The 17,631-nt window shown below is 39.5% G+C and overlaps 2 protein-coding genes across 2 annotated transcripts in view; both read left to right on the plus strand.

Moving 5' to 3' along the window:
- Positions 1–12,419, plus strand: part of ttn.1 (titin, tandem duplicate 1) — a 127,583-nt gene extending 115,164 nt beyond the window's left edge. Inside the window, exons 202-214 of the mRNA XM_079464582.1 lie at positions 93–395; positions 482–1,066; positions 1,144–1,446; positions 1,568–1,867; positions 1,972–2,541; positions 2,642–2,947; positions 3,026–3,619; positions 3,719–8,919; positions 9,001–9,157; positions 9,249–9,745; positions 9,829–9,982; positions 10,684–10,992; positions 11,102–12,419. Coding sequence (XP_079320708.1) covers positions 93–395; positions 482–1,066; positions 1,144–1,446; positions 1,568–1,867; positions 1,972–2,541; positions 2,642–2,947; positions 3,026–3,619; positions 3,719–8,919; positions 9,001–9,157; positions 9,249–9,745; positions 9,829–9,982; positions 10,684–10,992; positions 11,102–11,400 — 9,578 coding nt within the window. The 3' untranslated portion in view covers positions 11,401–12,419. The remainder of the gene's footprint in view (positions 1–92; positions 396–481; positions 1,067–1,143; positions 1,447–1,567; positions 1,868–1,971; positions 2,542–2,641; positions 2,948–3,025; positions 3,620–3,718; positions 8,920–9,000; positions 9,158–9,248; positions 9,746–9,828; positions 9,983–10,683; positions 10,993–11,101) is intronic.
- Positions 12,420–13,677: 1,258 nt separating this feature from the next.
- On the plus strand, positions 13,678–15,398 carry fkbp7 (FKBP prolyl isomerase 7). The gene is made up of 4 exons (XM_079464847.1): positions 13,678–13,996; positions 14,393–14,544; positions 14,871–14,998; positions 15,125–15,398. Exons 1-4 carry the CDS (start codon positions 13,782–13,784, stop codon positions 15,284–15,286), a joined length of 657 nt encoding a protein of 218 aa, XP_079320973.1. The 5' UTR covers positions 13,678–13,781; the 3' UTR covers positions 15,287–15,398.
- Positions 15,399–17,631: the final 2,233 nt, after the last annotated feature.

The raw sequence follows: 17,631 nt of genomic DNA on the forward strand, positions 1-17,631 counted from the left end.
TGTGCTATTAATGCATTTTCTGCAAACTGACAGCTTTGTTTGAATTATTTCATAGCATTAGTGACAATTTAACAATTGCTTTCACCCTGCAGATCCACCTGGATCACCTCAAAACCCAAGAGTCACAGAAACCACAAAATCTTCTGTGTCTTTGGCCTGGAGTCCTCCAGATGAAGAGGGTGGTGCAAAGGTTACAGGCTATTTAATGGAGATGCAAAAGGTTGGTTCAGTAACCTGGATAAAGTGCAACACCACACCTTCTCTGATCTGCGAATATACATTGACACAAATGCCACAAGGAGAGGAATTCAAATTCCGTGTCATGGCTTGCAATGCGGGAGGACCAGGAGAACCAGCTGAAGTACCAGGGGTTGTGACCATAACAGAGATGCTTGGTAAGGTCTTCTCATGACTTCTCATTAGTTCCTTGAACTTCATATGTGTGTAGAAATGTAAATATAATACATTTTATCTATTTCAGATCCTCCAAGTTATGATCTTGAGGCAAAATACAAAGATGTTCTCCTAGTCAGATCTGGAGGAGTCATTAAACTTTTAGTGCCTATTAAAGGCAAACCTGCTCCTACCTGCAAATGGACCAAGGAGGGATCAGAGGTGACTAAACGTGCAATGCTTGCCTCCAATGAGGATACAACTGAGCTTGTAATTAAAGACGCTCAAAGGTCTGATTCTGGCATTTACAATATCCAACTGGAAAACAAATGTGGCAAAAAGACTGTCTCTATCAAGGTTAAGGTTATTGGCCGGCCTTCTGCACCTGAAGGCCCTCTTGGAATTGATGATATTCAAGCACATTCTGTAAGACTTAGCTGGAAACCTCCAACAGATGATGGTGCCTCTGAAATAATAGGCTACATTGTGGAGAGACGTGAAGTATCAAAAGCAGCTTGGTACACTGTTGACTCTCGAGTGGTGGACACATCCTTTGTGGTTAAGGGATTACAAGATAATGTTGAATACCACTTTAAGGTGACTGCAGAGAACCAGTTTGGAATCAGCAACTCTCTGAAATCGAAGGAACCAGTTGTACCAAAGACTCCAATTTGTAAGTATTTGTCAATTTATTCTCTCTGATTTGTATTTAACATAACAACACTTTTATCCCTATTCTTCCTTCACTAGGTGTACCAGAGCCTTCTGGTACTCCACCAGAAATCATGGATGTTACGAAGAATGCTGCAGCTCTGGCTTGGACAAAACCCAAAGATGATGGTGGATCTCGCATTACTGGTTACTTCATTGAGTACAAAGTAGTGTCATCCGATAAGTGGATTCGTCATGAGACAAATATTACCTCAACAATGTACACCCTCAGTGGACTCACTACTGATGCTGAGTATCAGTTCCGTGTTGTTGTCATGAATGAGATTGGACAGAGTGAACCAGGACCGGCATCAGACTCAGTAATATGCAAAGATCCATTTGGTATGGGCCCATTCTAATAACCATAGTCTTAATTTATAATAGGCAGAAAGTTTGCTTTTTAATCGACATTGCTTTTTAAACATTTCACTTTGTGTTCACTTTGCACTGTGTTTTTTTCCAGATAAACCAAGCCAGCCAGGTGAAATTGATGTTGTGACTGTAACTAAAGACTACATTAAAATTCACTGGGAGGCTCCAGAGTGTGATGGTGGAAAACCAGTCATTGGTTACTGGATTGAATACAGAAAGTCTGGAGAGAGTGCTTGGAAGAAATGCAATAAGGAGCACACAAAGGACAAAGAGTACACCCAGGGTGCTCTACAAGAGGCGACAGAATATGAATTCAGAGTATTTGCTGAAAATGAAACCGGAATCAGCAGGCCACGCAGAACAGCAACTGCCATTAAAACTAAACTGGGCGGTAAGTACAGTTAAAAAATCGGTATTTGAATATGTCAACATAAAAATACGTAGTAATTTCCTGAAGGTGGTCATTCTCTACAACTTTGCCTGTTTTTTTTTCAGTTGGAGCAAAACCAGCTCTTAGAAAAGAGATGGATGAAGTGACTGCCAAACTTGGACAGACTGCAACTCTCAAATGCCAGATAATTGGAAGGCCTGTTCCAGAAATTAAATGGTACAAGGGTGGAAAGGAAATCAAAGAAGGTCGCAAATATGCCGCAACCTCTGATGGCCGCAACCATACACTAACCATTTCAACAGATCAACAGGAAGATGAGGGTCTGTACACATGCAAGGCTGTAAATGAAGCCGGTGAATGTGAGACCAGTGGAACTCTGGTTCTAGAAGCAGCACCACAGTTCCCAGTGCCACTTAAAGACAAATATTTTACAACATGTGGTAGCACAGTGCGCATTCATGCTGTTTACATTGGCCGACCTCAACCTAAGATCATGTGGCTTTATGGTGCCAAAGCTCTGGAGCCCTCTGAGAATGTCATAATTGAAAATACAGAGCATTACACTCATTTGATTCTCAAGAATGTACAGCGCAGAATTCATGGAGGGAAATACAGAATCAGGATCAACAACCACTTTGGGTCTGCTGATACTGTAACTCAAGTTGAAATCTTAGGTACTTGCTTTTATACTAATTGATTAATTAGCTCACAGTTTAAAATTTTCAAATGGTAGTGCTTGAGAGCAGAGTAATTTACATATCTTTGTGTTTTCAGATAAACCTGCTGTGCCAGAAGGTCCACTTGTTCTTGATGCTCTGTTGAAAAATTCTGTGATCATTAGCTGGAAAGCTCCTAAAGATGATGGTGGATCTATGATCACAAATTATATTGTAGAAAAGCGTGAAGACAAGGAAAACACAGAGTGGGAACTTGTATCATCATCCATAACTGGCACTTCATGTAGAATTCCAAACCTTGTTGAAAATGAGGGATACTACTTCCGTGTTTCAGCACAAAACCGCTATGGCAACAGTGACTTACTTGAGACTCCTGCTGCTATCCTCATCAAGAGTCAGCTAGGTAAGTAGTGAAAAAATAACTGTTAACGATAATTTGGTAAGATGTTTTTGTGTTTATGAACGCTTTTGTGTTTTACAGAGAGGCCAGGAGCTCCAATGAAGCCAGTAGTCTCTGGACTCACCAAAAACTCCTGTGTTGTCTCTTGGAAACCACCCCTTAGTGATGGAGGCTCTAAAATTAAGAACTACTGTCTTGAAAAACGAGACAAAAAGAAGGGTGAATGGGCTCCGGTTACAAAAGATGAAATCCACCAGACCGTTTATTCTGTCAAGGGTCTAACCGAAGGAGTAGAGTATGAGTTCTGGGTAAAATGCGAAAACCTTGGAGGACAAAGTGATTACAGTGAAGTGTCTGACCCTGTCATTCCTAAGACCGATATTGAAATACGGGCCCCTGCCTTCAAGGAAGACCTCAGGAACATGAGTGTGAAATTCAAAAGCAATGCAACATTCGTCTGCAAGATAACAGGACAACCCAAGCCTGTGATAAAATGGTTCAAGCGTGGTAAAGAAATTCAGGCTGATGGCACCAAAATCAAGATCCAGGAATTTAAGGGTGGCTACCATCAGCTTGTTATTGCTGACTGTGATGCAGATGACTCAACTGTATATCAGATCAGAGCAACAAACCAGGGTGGATCTATTTCTGCTACTGTTTCCTTAGATGTTGAAGGTAAGCTTCCAAAATTGTTAAATACTGTACTTAACAAAACATTTAATCTGTTTTTTATTAAGATAACACAGTTATAACATGACTTCCTCTGTTTTTCAGTCCCTGCTAAGATTCACCTACCCAAGAATCTACAAGAAAAGGAGGCTATCCCTGCCCTTCGTGGTGAAGTTGTAAACATTAAGATTCCATTCAGTGGAAAACCAGATCCAGTAATTACCTGGCAAAAGGGACAAGACCTTATTGATAACAATGGACACTATCAAGTAATCGTCACAAGATCATTTACATCTCTTGTATTTGTGAATGGAGTTGAACGGAATGATGCTGGTTTCTATCTTGTATGTGCCAAAAACAGATTTGGAATTGATCAGCAAACAGTTGAGCTCGATGTTGCAGATGTACCTGATCCACCACGTGGAATTAAAGCCGGTGATGTTTCAAGAGATTCTGTTACACTTAACTGGGTAGCACCTGCCAATGATGGCGGCAGTAGAGTCACAAACTATATCATAGAAAAGTGTGCCACCACAGCAGAAAGGTGGATTCGTGTTGGCCAGTCTCGTGACACCCACTACACCGTTGTCAATCTCTTTGGAAAGACCAGTTATCAGTTCCGTGTCATAGCTGAAAATAAATTTGGTCAGAGTGCACCATCTGAGCCAAGTGGACCTGTTGTGACAAAGGAGGATAAATCAAGAGTTCTCAACTACGATGAAGAAGTAGATGACACCAGACCTGTTTCCAAGAGCAAAGCTCCTCATTCAGAGGCTACAAATCTTCACAATAAGTACATGATTGCTGAAGAGCTTGGCCGAGGACAGTTTGGTATTGTGCACAGGTGTATTGAGACCAGCTCTGAGAAGACTTATATGGCTAAGTTTGTTAAAGTAAGAGGTGCAGATCAGGCACTTGTGAAGAAAGAAATTGCAACATTGAATGTGGCTCGCCACAAGAACTTCTTGTTACTCCATGAGTCATTTGACAGCCCTGAAGAGCTAGTCATGATTTATGAGTTCATATCTGGTGTAGACATTTTCGAGCGCCTTGGTACAGCCAACTTTGAGCTCAATGAGCATGCAATTGTTAACTACATCAGACAAGTGTGTGAGGCTCTTGAATTCCTCCACAGCAAAAGTTATGGCCACTTTGACATCAGGCCTGAAAATATAGTGTATACCACAAGAAGAGGAACTAATGTCAAGATCATTGAGCTTGGACAATCACGACACCTTACACCTGGGGAGCAGATTAAAATTCAGTACACAACAGCTGAGTTTGCAGCACCAGAAATACATCAAAATGAGATGGTAAGCACTGTGACAGATATGTGGTCCGTTGGCGTTCTTGTTTATGTACTTCTCAGTGGTCTTAATCCATTCGCTGCGGAAACTAATCAGCAAATGATTGAGAGCATTTCAAATGCTGAGTACAGTTTTGACGATGAATCCTTCAAGGGCATAAGTGTTGAGGCATTAGACTTTGTGGATCGTCTCCTTACCAAAGAGCGTAAACATCGCATGACTGCTGCTGAGGCATTGAATCATCCTTGGCTGACAATGAACACAGAAGAGCTAAGTGCTAAGTCAATCACAATTACACGTCATAAGAGATATTACCAAGCCATGGTGAAGAAAGAATGGAACACTGTTGTCTCATCTGCTCGTGTTGCCAATGGTGGTGCTATCAGAGGTCAGAGAGGAGTAACAGCTGCTAAAGTGAAGATTGCGCCATTTGAACATGGTCCAGTTGCAGGACAGATTAAACACGGTCTTGCAGATGAAGGCAATGACATTAAGTTCATTTGCAACATTGACAATTACGATAGCAGTACTGAAGTAACATGGTACTGTGGAGTAAGACAATTAGAAGAAAGTTCCAGATATGAAATTACTTATGAAGATGGGCTTGCTACCATAACTATCAAGGGAATCACCAGAACAGATGATGGAACATACAGATGTAAGGTTGTCAATGAGTATGGTGAGGACAGTGCCTATGCTGAGCTCTTTGTCAAAGGGGTAAGATCATACCGCGAGTTCTTCTCTTCACGTGTAGTAAAGAAAGTAAAACGGAGAGTTGACACAACAAGATTACTCCAAAGGCCTCCTGAATTTACCTTGCCATTGTGCAACCGTACAGCTTACATTGGAGAAGATTTGCGATTTGGTGTCACCATCACAGTGCATCCTGAACCTCGTGTGATGTGGTTGAAAACTGGTCAAAAGATTGTACCAGGAGATGATGACAAGAAATACACTTTTGTTACTGACAAGGGCTTGTATCAGTTAGTGATTCATAATCTCAATCAAGATGATGATGCAGAATACACTGTTGTGGCAAGAAATAGATTTGGGGAGGACAGCTGCAAAGCCCGTCTCACAGTGGTTCGTCGTCCTGCTCCTGCTGATAATACTCTGAGACCTATGTTTAAACGTCTCCTTGCAAATCTGGAATGCAGAGAAGGCCAGAGTGTACGTTTTGAAATGCGAGTGTCAGGCCATCCTTCATTAAAATGGGAGAAAGATGGCATGCCTTTGGCATTTGGTCCACAAATTGAAGTTGTCCATGAAGGCTTGGATTACTATGTCCTGCATGTAAGAGATACTCTTCCAGAGGATTCTGGCACATACAGAGTCATCGCAACTAATTCAGCTGGATCTGCAAGTTGCCAATCCACCCTCAAGGTTGAACGGGTGACACATGTCAAGAAGGAGATCGAGAGTGTGGAAGAAAAGAAGAAAAAGCCAGATCATGATCAGCAGGAAATGGACAAGAAAGTGAGACTAACTCAGATTCTTGCTGGAGCAGATGTTACCCCACTTACTCCAGTAGCACAGCAAGCACTAAGAGAAGCTGCAACTATGTTCAAGCCAGCAATCACTACTAAGAAAGGAAAAAGTGAAGCTGAAGAAGCCAAAGAGAAAGAGGAGAAAAGGAAGAGGGCAGAGGAAAAGAGGTTAAGAATGCCATATGTTGTTCCTCCTCCCCGTGTTGTTGCTCCTACTGCTCTTGAGGAGGACATGGAAATCAAACACTTTGTGCCATTCTCTGATATGAAGTGGTACAAGAAGCTTCGTGATCAGTATGAGTTCCCAGAGCCAATGGAAAAGTTCCCTCAGAAAAGACTTAAACGTATCCGGCTCTCGAGGTGGGATCAGTTCTATGAGGTACCCCTGCCAAGAATTAAAGATCAATACAAGCACAGATGGCATATTCCACCAGTTTCCCAGGATGACCTTGAGACTGTAAGACCAGCAAGACATCGCACACCTTCACCAGAACTGGAGGCATACTACAGAATTAGGAGACGTTCTCTTGGAGACCTTTCTGATGAGGAACTGCTTCTTCCAGTAAATGAATACCTTTCAATGAAGAGAACAGAAGAGGAAAGGCTTAAACTGGAGGATGAACTTGAGTTAGGCTACTCTGCTTCCCCACCAAGTCTCAGCCCTGTACGCTTTGAACTCTCTGCCTTGCACCATCCATCACCCAAGAAAGCTTCATATGATGAGGAGGAAGGAGAGGAAATTCAAACATATGACTCCTATCGTATTCCCTCTAAATACGAGGCTGGTCCAAGCTATGTTGACTTGCGTCAGCGTCACGATAAGGCAACATACAGACCTCCAAGACAAAAGCAAAGACTATATGAAGAAAAAGAGGATCAAGAACTGCTTAGATCAGTATCTACTACCACAAGATTGACATCATATAAGACCCGACTGCAGCAAATAGAATTCGAGGAAAAAACAAAGGGAAAAAGAAAAGAGAAAACAAGAGTTTCAGTAACAGCAATAAGTGAGGGAGCAGCAACTGAACTACCTACTTCATTTTCTTCTGGATATGTTAAAGTGACTCGTGCTAAGTCTGAAAAGCTTTCTGCAAGTGTGGTTGAGAAAGAAGTGGTAAGTGTCGGAACATCTTCCATGGAAAAGTCAGGTCCACGTTCCCCCAGCCTTGATTCATCTGAAAAAGCCTCTACACAAGACCTGTCAGTAAAGATTGATTACATGTCAAGGTATGAGTCAAAAAAGAAAGCTTTAAAAACTGACAGGAAGTTTGAGATTGTGAGCCAGCAGCCTTTTAGCCTTGATCATGCTCCCCGAGTGACTGTAAGAATGCGCTCACACCGTGTGCCAATTGGTCAAAACACTAAATTTACTCTAAATGTTCAATCTAAGCCAGAAGCACAAATTAAATGGTATCACAATGGACAGGAGATTGAAGAAAGCAGAAAGTACCGCATGTTCAACATGAGTGGAGTTTTGTCTCTTCAAATCATTGACTGTCAGGAAGAGGACAGCGGCACCTACCGTGTTGTCTGCTCAAACGCAAAGGGAGAGGCTTCTGACTATGCCACTCTTGATGTTTCTGGAGGTGCTTTTTCTGCATATGCCTCACAGCGCAAAGATGATGAGCCACCAACACCCTTTGTCCCTGAGATGACAAAAACAGATGTTTTTCATGTTTCCACCACAAAAGCAGCAACTGCATCAGAATCGATAGTATCAGAAAAAGTGGCAGTATCGGAAACTAAAAGTGAGACAAAGGAGACAGTCATTAAAGAGTATGCAACATCTGAGATCAAGCTTGAATCTATGGAAGTGACCACAGTTGAGGAAGTTGTGGTTGAGAAAACATCTGAGACCAGACTGGAAGCTACAGAAGTAACAACAGTAGAGGAAGTGGTGGTTGAGAAAAAGAAGCCAACTCTTCCAGCTAGAATTCTGACTAAACCACAATCCGTCACAGTATCAGAGGGAGAATCAGTCAAATTCACATGTGATGTTGATGGTGAACCCGCACCCACTGTAACATGGCAACGAGAGGGACAAGTACTTGTATCATCATATCGTCATCATATCACCTCGGTTGAATATAAATCCACTTTTGAGATTACCCAAGTTGAAATGTCAGATGGAGGTTATTACACTGTAGTGGTGGAGAACCCTGAAGGTAAACAGGAGGCACAATTCAGTCTGACTGTTCGTAAACCAACACCTGTGCAAAAAGTGGTTGCTTCACCTCCAAGAGTGAAGTCTCCAGAGTCTCCCCGTATAAAATCACCAATGGGAATCAGGTCTCCACTAAGAATGAAATCACCTGAGCCAATCAAATCTCCACAGAGAGTAAAGTCTCCACCCACAGTAAAATCACCTACTCCAAAAGAAAAGACAACCAAACCGATTTTCTCATCAGAACTGAAAGATATCTCAACTTCCACAGATTCTATTATAAAGCTCACAGTGAAAATTACCGGTGAGCCTAAACCAGTGATCACCTGGATGAAGGATGGCAAGGTAAGTAAAAGACTTTATCAACACATTTACATAATTGGATGGATGGATGTGTAAAAGTAACACTTTTCAAAATTTTCACAGATTCTCTCTCAGGGTGGAAAATATGAAATCTTTGAAGAGGAAGGTTTAGCACATCTTGAAATCTATGACTCGGATGTCACAGACAGTGGAGTATACACGTCTGTAGCCAAAAACATTGCTGGATCAGTTCATACAAACAGCACCGTTACCGTTAAAGGTATTAAAATGAACCTCTTGAAATATCTGAATTTCTGAATTGTGTGCAATTTTGCTTCAGTAAAATTAAATTATTACTTTTTTACCTACAGCACAAACAGCCGAAGTTGCAAGGGAAACAAAAGCAGAGCTGACAGAGCACATTGTGAAAAAGGAAATTGCCTATGAGGAGGTGCAGTCCTTTAGAGAAATCCAAGCATCCAAAACCCAAATAACCATGACTAAAGGTCAGCCTGTCACACTACGAGCAAGCATCCCAGGGGCTTCTGATGTGAAATGGATCCTTAACGGACTTGAGATTTCAAATTCAGAAAACTACAGATACGGCTTGTCAAGCAATGATCACACATTGACAATTAAAAGTGTCAGCCACCACGACCAGGGAATTCTCACTTGTGAGGCCAAAACTGAACACGGTCTGGTGAAGTGCCAGTTTGACATGACCATCAGTGAAATGCGTTTTGATGCACCAAGATTCCTTGTGCAACCACGCTCCCAGAATGTTAATGAGGGACAGGATGTCACATTCTCATGTGAAATCACTGGTGAACCATCACCTGAAGTTGAGTGGCTCAAGGATAACGCAGTGGTGAGTAGCCTAACTGTGTGCATTTTTCTTTTTAAAATGCAGGAATCTATTAAACTTTTAAACGTTTCTTTTAATGCTTTCAGATAACGATTACATCAAACATGAAATTAAGCCGCTCAAAGAATGTGTACAAACTGGAGATTCACAATGCTGCCATTGAAGACAGTGGAAAATATACAATTAAAGCAAAGAACAAATTTGGACAGTGCTCAGCAACAGCATCACTAAATGTCCTGAGTAAGTTGTCTTGTTATCTATTCCCAAAAATGTGCTAATAACACGGTTAAACTAACAGCCCCATTTATCCATTCCTACGAATAATTTAACATTGTTACAGTAATAACCCCATTTATAGCATTAGAATTTATTTAATATTTAAATTTGAACATGTTTAAAACCTTAGTTGACATAACCCCTGATTTAAAATCACTTGTACAAATGATTAATGTTTGAAATCAAACTAACAAAACCTAACCGTTCTCATTATACAACTGCCTCTTATTTGTACTTCGTTGTTTTGTCTTTGCTTAACTTGATTTGAATCTTAATCTTAACCTACTACCATGAAAAAAAGCATGATGTGTCGATGTATACATATATTTACAGTGTTACTGTATATATAGGCTACTGTATGAGCTGTATCATATACATAAAAATAAATTAATACTAACATTTATATAAGAAATGTTAGTTAACTGTATTGAAAAAATAGAAAATTAGTCTATATTCTATGATTAGCCTTGAATGAAAATGAATGTTTAAGCTACAATCTGCAAGTCTGGTGAATGTTACCAAAAAAGCTGCAACAGAATTTGCTTTGACTGTGCCCATGTATTTAAATCAGGCATTTGGGACATTTTCACTGTTAAAATTGACTGTTGTACCTTTTTACGAAAGAAGTGATTTGAATGACATGGTATTGTACTGTGCTCTCACAGCTCTGATTGAGGAACCTGCCAAAATGATAATTATGGAGAAAAGCTCTGATGCTACCAGCATGCAGGGCAGCATCTCTGCCAAGCATGTCGAATCAAAAATGCAAGAGACGTCCTTCAGAAGCACCAGCATGTCTGATGTTAAATTTGAGAGCATGTCAGCATCTAGCATGTCCTCCATGTCGTCTGAAGCGGTGATGGCTATGAGCTCTAGCAGTATAATGGCTATGAGTTCCAGCAGTTTGATGGCAATGTCCAGTCACTCGCATGTTGAGGGGTCATCCATCAGAGCAATTTCTCATGGCCTCAAAGGTGAGATGGACACTCACTCTGTGCATCTTTGCATCAAGCACTTAAAACGCTGTAAAACATCAGCAGACTTATAACACCACTAAAATATATATTTTTCGGTTCAAAACAGGTACACCACCAAAGATCGAAGCTGCCCCTGAAAATATCAGTATCGAGTCCGGAAAGATCCTGACTGTAGCATGTGCATTCACTGGAGACCCAATGCCATGCGTAGAATGGCTACATTCAGGGAAGACACTGTCCAGCACGGAGAAGAGTGGAAGGTTCCGGATCGAAAATTCTCAGGATCTCACCACTCTTGTTATAAGTGGCGTGAAAGAGACTGATGCTGGAGCATACACCTTGAAACTTTCTAATGAGCTTGGATCTGATTTCACTACTGTTAATGTCAGCATTCGATCTATGTAAAAATTATATAATACTAATACAACCCTCACCCCATTTCCCTCATTCAATATCTTTCTATTTATAGAATGAGAAAAAAGACCTAGATGTCTGTTCTTGTAAATATGAAGTATTTTTATACCAAACTTGACAATAATTTATGCCAAACTAGACTAAAGTCTAAAGTTGTTATGAAATGTGCCATATTGGATAATTATGACCAGAGGTTCTGCACCATTTTGTGACATGTACATAATGTATATAGCCGAAATTACCGGTTATGGAAAATGTATGCATTGTATTTATGACAAACAAAGGAACTAAATGTTTAACAGGAGAAAGTTTCACACGAAACGAATACCCTGTTAAACCTGAAATGAAACGAAACTATGTGCCTCAACAGTAAGTTGAAGTCTTAAGATTGCCTCAACGGGTAGAGAGGCTCCCTGTTGAAGTTTTACTAAAATCTGTGAGACAAAGTTATGCACTGTGCATCTGTGCGTGCAGTAATGCAGTACACAAGAATTTATGACTTGAACATAAGACCTTGAATGTTGTTTGCATTTACCCTCATGTAAGCAAGATGACTAGGCCTTGTGCTCAGACTGACGAAGTCATACCGCCATTTTAATGACACGCTCAATGTGCAAGCGGCCTGCACAATGAGCTCATGATAATGTTTGTGCACGGTTTCTGACAAAGGACCGTTTGAATTCTGATTTTATGGAAGTAACATCACCTGGTGTAAAATCAATTCAAGTGCTTCTCTGCAGAAGCTGTGCCAACTCTTGGAGGATTTCTAGGTTATATTGTGTGTGTTTGTGTGTGTGTGTTAGCATTAGAATCTCACTTTGTCAGTAGTCAGGGTATTCATCCGGCAACGTACCACAGAGCCTTCATGTGCTATGCAAGAACAAAAAGTATATGAATGTAATACCCTGCACATTGAATTATTAGAACTAATTTATGTAGAATTACCCATATATTCAGCCTCCTTGAGTTTTATGAATTATTGTTTTAATAAAGCATGTTTTCAGCACCATAAAATATCTGTGTGATTGATGTTATTTCATATTAATAATACACGGCACATTACATCTATACTGGATGTTACACATCCTGAAGAAACAGACTTTATGGATTGAAAAATCGAGTTTTTCCAAACCTGAATACATCTCTATGTTCTGATGACAAAGAAAACAAAGAAATGTATTGGAACAACTAGAATAATCCATGACAGAATTAAAATGTTTGGGTGAACCTTTAACATGATATAACCTGGCACGATTTGATTAATCTACAATGGCAACAGCATTTGCCAATTCTTGTATAAATTGTATTGAATATATACTGTATTCATTAGCTTTCATGTATATTAACTGAGAGACCAGTCACACTGGAGGGATAACCTAATGCTACACTGTTTTAAACACGAAAAACTATCATACAGTCGTCGTTTTAAAAGTAAACTGGCGTAAAAATCTTAAACGTAAAGAGTAATTGTGATCCATAATAACAGAACAACAGATGCTGCGTCCCAGATGCTGTATAACTACTTCCTCATTCGCGTGTTGCCGGTGGTTTCTCCAACGGGAAACTTAATACGCCATCCGGATATTAAGTCACTGATATGCGGGAGACAAGGGACGGACCATTATTTCTCTGGATTTGCACATTCTTGGGTACAGTTTGGATAATGTAAGCACAACTGCATGCAATATATATATATATATATATATATATATATATCACTACGTGCAAGTGCTTTTTGGATATTTCATAACAAAATTCTTCCATATTGTGGCTTTTAACGTAATTGAGAAATTTCTTGATTGTCGCTTTGAAGTGGTTTCTGGACGTTAGTCATATTTTCTTATTCTCTTTTTCCTGTTTGGTCCTTTGGATCTGTTTTCCTGGTTTTTGTTATATTTTGTCATCCTGTCATACTTCGTCTTAGGGAGATAAAATGGTCATAATAAAATGGTCATTATCATCGTTGATTGACATCGCGTCAGTCACTCTCTCACCATAACCAACAGGGACACAGTTAAAAGTAGGCCTACATATAATGTTATATGCTTATATTGTATGTATCTTCTGAGGGGAAAACGATCACGGATCGTATACATGCAGTTGCAAAATGAACCCGTTTCAACTTTATTAACAAAATGTTTGTTGTGTTTTATGATTTGCTATTTTGTTTTTAGATTTGATATTGTAATTTAGATTTTCTTTTTTTGCTTTGGATGTTTTTTAATTTTGCGATTTGTTGATTTGTTCTGCACTTTCCGGCCACCGTAGGGCTCATCCCAAATGTCAAACGAGAAACTTTGAAGACGAAACCTGAGTAGTGGGCGGCGCCTCGTCGCGTCATCTGCCCTGCCCTCTACGCGCCACGCAGACAGATGTGCAAGATGTCCCGGCGGCCCACATTCTGGTTTTGTTTTATTTTGTTTTTGCAAACGCTCAGTACCTTCATTGTGGTCATTCGTGCAAATGAAGTTAAAATCGAGGTCACGTTTCTACCAGAAAACTGCACACAGAAAGCCAAGAGAGGGGACATGCTGAATGCGCATTATGATGGATATCTCGCTAAAGATGGTTCTCAGTTCTACTGCAGGTAAACTCGAGTCTTTGTTAATTTTACTTCAGTTTTTTTGAGCTATAAAGTAGATTATACGTGTCTCTTTGAATATATTTTAATAAAGTTCATGATGACTACTAAAGTAAAGATATGTTTTACCAAGAAGCCTACAACTATAAACCATTTTAATTATTCTAAATTTAAGAAAATAGCTTGATCCACATTAAAACTATACCAATACATTTCCAGATGTTGCTTGGATTACTTACAGAGTCTGAACGACAAAACATTGTCAGCCAATCAAAATCCATTCAAATTTAAAGCGCCCGCGTGTTAACATTATGAAACTGCATCGTTGTTGTCTGTTGCTTGGACGATATCGTTTTGATCGAACTAACTTTGACGCTGTTTGTTCGTTTTAACCCCATGTAGTCGTTCAACGAAGACTGGTCACCCGCACTGGTTTGTGTTGGGCGTTGGATCTGTTATTAAAGGTCTCGATTTAGGATTGGGGGACATGTGTCCTGGTGAGAAGCGAAAAATTACCATTCCCCCTTCTTTGGCATATGGCGAGCATGGGAAAGGTAAGTCTATCCTCCTCAAGCACGACGAGAAAGTTGTCTCTGTACCATCACACGTTATGTATGGTGGTAATTTTTTTGTTTTAATGTAAACCATAATGGTTTCTGTGGGTCTTGGTATAGTGTTGGTGGGATTTTATCTGATGGAGGGGAACTAATACGACACCATTAAATCCTACTGGTGTTTGTGATGGAAATCATTTCACGTTGTTTTCAGTAGGGTTGACCAATATCAAGCAAAGAATTACTTTATTAGTTATTGAAATAAAATTCTTAGAGATATCCTTTTTGTTCATTGCAAGCTAGTAAACTTTTCAATGGTGCAATAGGTCCTGTACCACCAGATGCGACAGTGATCTTTGAGGTGGAGCTTTTGTATATAACCAGAGGACCACGCAGCATAGAAGCCTTCAGCGAAATTGACACTGACAACAACAAGGTCCTCACAAAAGAGGAGGTAATAGGCCTTCAAATAACAAACATGCTTTTTTATAATATTAGTGGCTATCCATAAACACCAACCATTTTTGACAAGCCTTTTATTTACTTTTGATTTACGTATATTGTCATTTTGTATTTGCAGATTAAAACATACTTGAAAATGGAAGCAAAGAGGTTGAATTCCCAGAAAGACGAATCCTATTTTGATGATGTTGTTGCAGACGTGTTCCTTAAGAATGACAATGATTTGGATGGGAATTTATCATTACAGGAGTACAATGTTTATAAACATGATGAACTGTAACATTTAAAATATATATATATATAATTATGCAGCTGGTGCACAAGAATTGTATCCAATGGGTGAGGTCAATGCTTTACACCACTAAATAAACCACTAAATAAACGGATAACACAATGGACTCAAATTCTTTTTTGACCGTCACGCAAAGTGCTTTATCAAGAAATGAAGAAAATTTGCATTAAGGGTTTTGATCACACGGTTTACATGAATCAAACATTTTCACAACTACTATGTTTCAACATTAATTTTCATATTCGGCCATGTTTATCTTGCTATGAACATCAAGATCGCTAGGTGGCACTCTAACACAACGATTCACTTCTGAAAAAACAAGACGTAGGCCTACCTATAATCAGCCGTCCCTTGAAGACAAACATGAAAAACATTTTACATTTTTCGAAAGACTTATTTTGTAAAAAAAACTGCGGTATGATTTGCCTGTTTTGCGGCACATCTTATAATGGAACATTGTATACTGAGACAATGTAAGCAGTAATCACTAAACAACTATAAAATATAAATTCACATCCGGTCAAGCAAAGAGCTGACATCCTAGAGCGAAGATTCAACAAAAATCTTCGTTTTCAAAACCAAGTGTGTGCACAACTCCTGAGTCCCTCTTAACTCCTCCGCATGCCAAAAATGACGTAAACCAAGTCCTTGCCAAAACTCAGAGCAGTTCCAGACAGTGGAGAGAGAGAGAGCGAGAGGGGAGTGGAGGATGTAAAAAATTTAGCAATTGTTTTAATTGCAATGTAAATTGCATCAGTGAAACTAGCCATATTACTTTTTTCCAAAGTATAAAAACTGCTTTTCATCTTAACATTTTTTCTTTGTTAGGATTCCATTATCTTTTTGATTCTGAAGTTGGGCTTTGATGGGCAGATGTCTGTTATGTGATTTAAGTATTGGCTACCCTTAGCATGGGATAGATCCTGTAGTTATCGCCTTGGGGCTTGGAGATTACAGGTCTAAGGAGTATTGTTTCAAGACCACCAGAATTGTTTCTGTAATTCTTCACCCTTGTGTAGTCTTTTCCCATGGCATAGTTTGGTGCTGTTGGTCAGCTCTTTTGTTTAGAAAAGTTAAATAAAATGTTAGATGAGTTTATCCACCATGTGAGTCTCATTACTTTACATTTAACGCCGCATCTGTTTAGAACGTGGTGCCTGTTCAGAGGTAATTACAAATCAGTCCAACAAAAAGGCAATAATGGGACTTTTATAGTAGTTTCATGGATTTAACAGAGCTCCTTTGTCAGACACTAAAATGCATTTACTATGCTCTGCATTATAGCTCACCATCAATGTCACGGCATCAAGAATTGCAGCCTCTTAATCTTTTTCCTGAAAAAACACAATTTTCAATGACATACTAATTGAACTCTATGCTGAAACACAAAGAAACGAAGTACATTATGAAGTCTGCTAAAGTTCTTCCTTCTGTGGAAAAAAAGAAACGGGAGAAAGGCAGCTTCCTTTCGGGAACGTTTCCATGTCAGACTGAAAATGTGTTATGGCTGTACAAACATGCCCCGGGAGACCTGAGCTGACTTCAAATGCAGATTTAAAGAAATGAATCAATCTTTAACGGATCAGAATCATTTCACAACGTCTGTAAGAGGAGACAAAACACGTAAGTTAAAGCTACGTATTGCAGCTACAAAATGAAAGGCACATATGTTTTCGTGCAAGCATAGTAAATGTGATCAAGTTCATATTAATTCAAAAGTATCACAAATAATATGTTGACATAACAGGAAAATATCTTTGCAATGAAGAATAAGAAGGCTCATCACACCAAGAACTGAGAATAGCCAGAGGAACAGCGACAGTTAACAACAGCACAAACAACATCTGCACAAAGTCAGGCCAAATTCCAATCACAGCTCACACTCCTCGAGAAAATGGCAATACCACTTCCCTGAGACCATGTTTAATCCAATCACTCTCTCCAAATAGGATAGACGGCCATAAATCCCTTTTTTAACTTTGTGTGTTTTGTCATTTTTGTTTTCAGTATTTTCAGGTTTTGAAATTTGGATCACCAAGTTGCTCAACAACATCATTCAGGATTAGCAACACATTATGTTATTATGTTAGCAACGCATTACAACAGCATGTTGGGCGACTGATAGTATACAAGTGTTTTATTTTAACATGTGTAAGCCATATAATGTAAGTCTACACATTTAGGCCTGACAGGTCTGCACTTTATGGGGATGTAACCCCTGAATAAACACCTAACCAGACGTGTTAACACAGTCGGATGGACAAGAGAAATGTAAGAGGATCTGGTTAAATAGAATGATTTATTCTACAATTACACAAATCTGTCTTTCACTA

This window comes from Barbatula barbatula (genome assembly GCF_947034865.1).
Source record: "Barbatula barbatula genome assembly, chromosome: 9".
Taxonomy (NCBI): domain Eukaryota; kingdom Metazoa; phylum Chordata; class Actinopteri; order Cypriniformes; family Nemacheilidae; genus Barbatula; species Barbatula barbatula.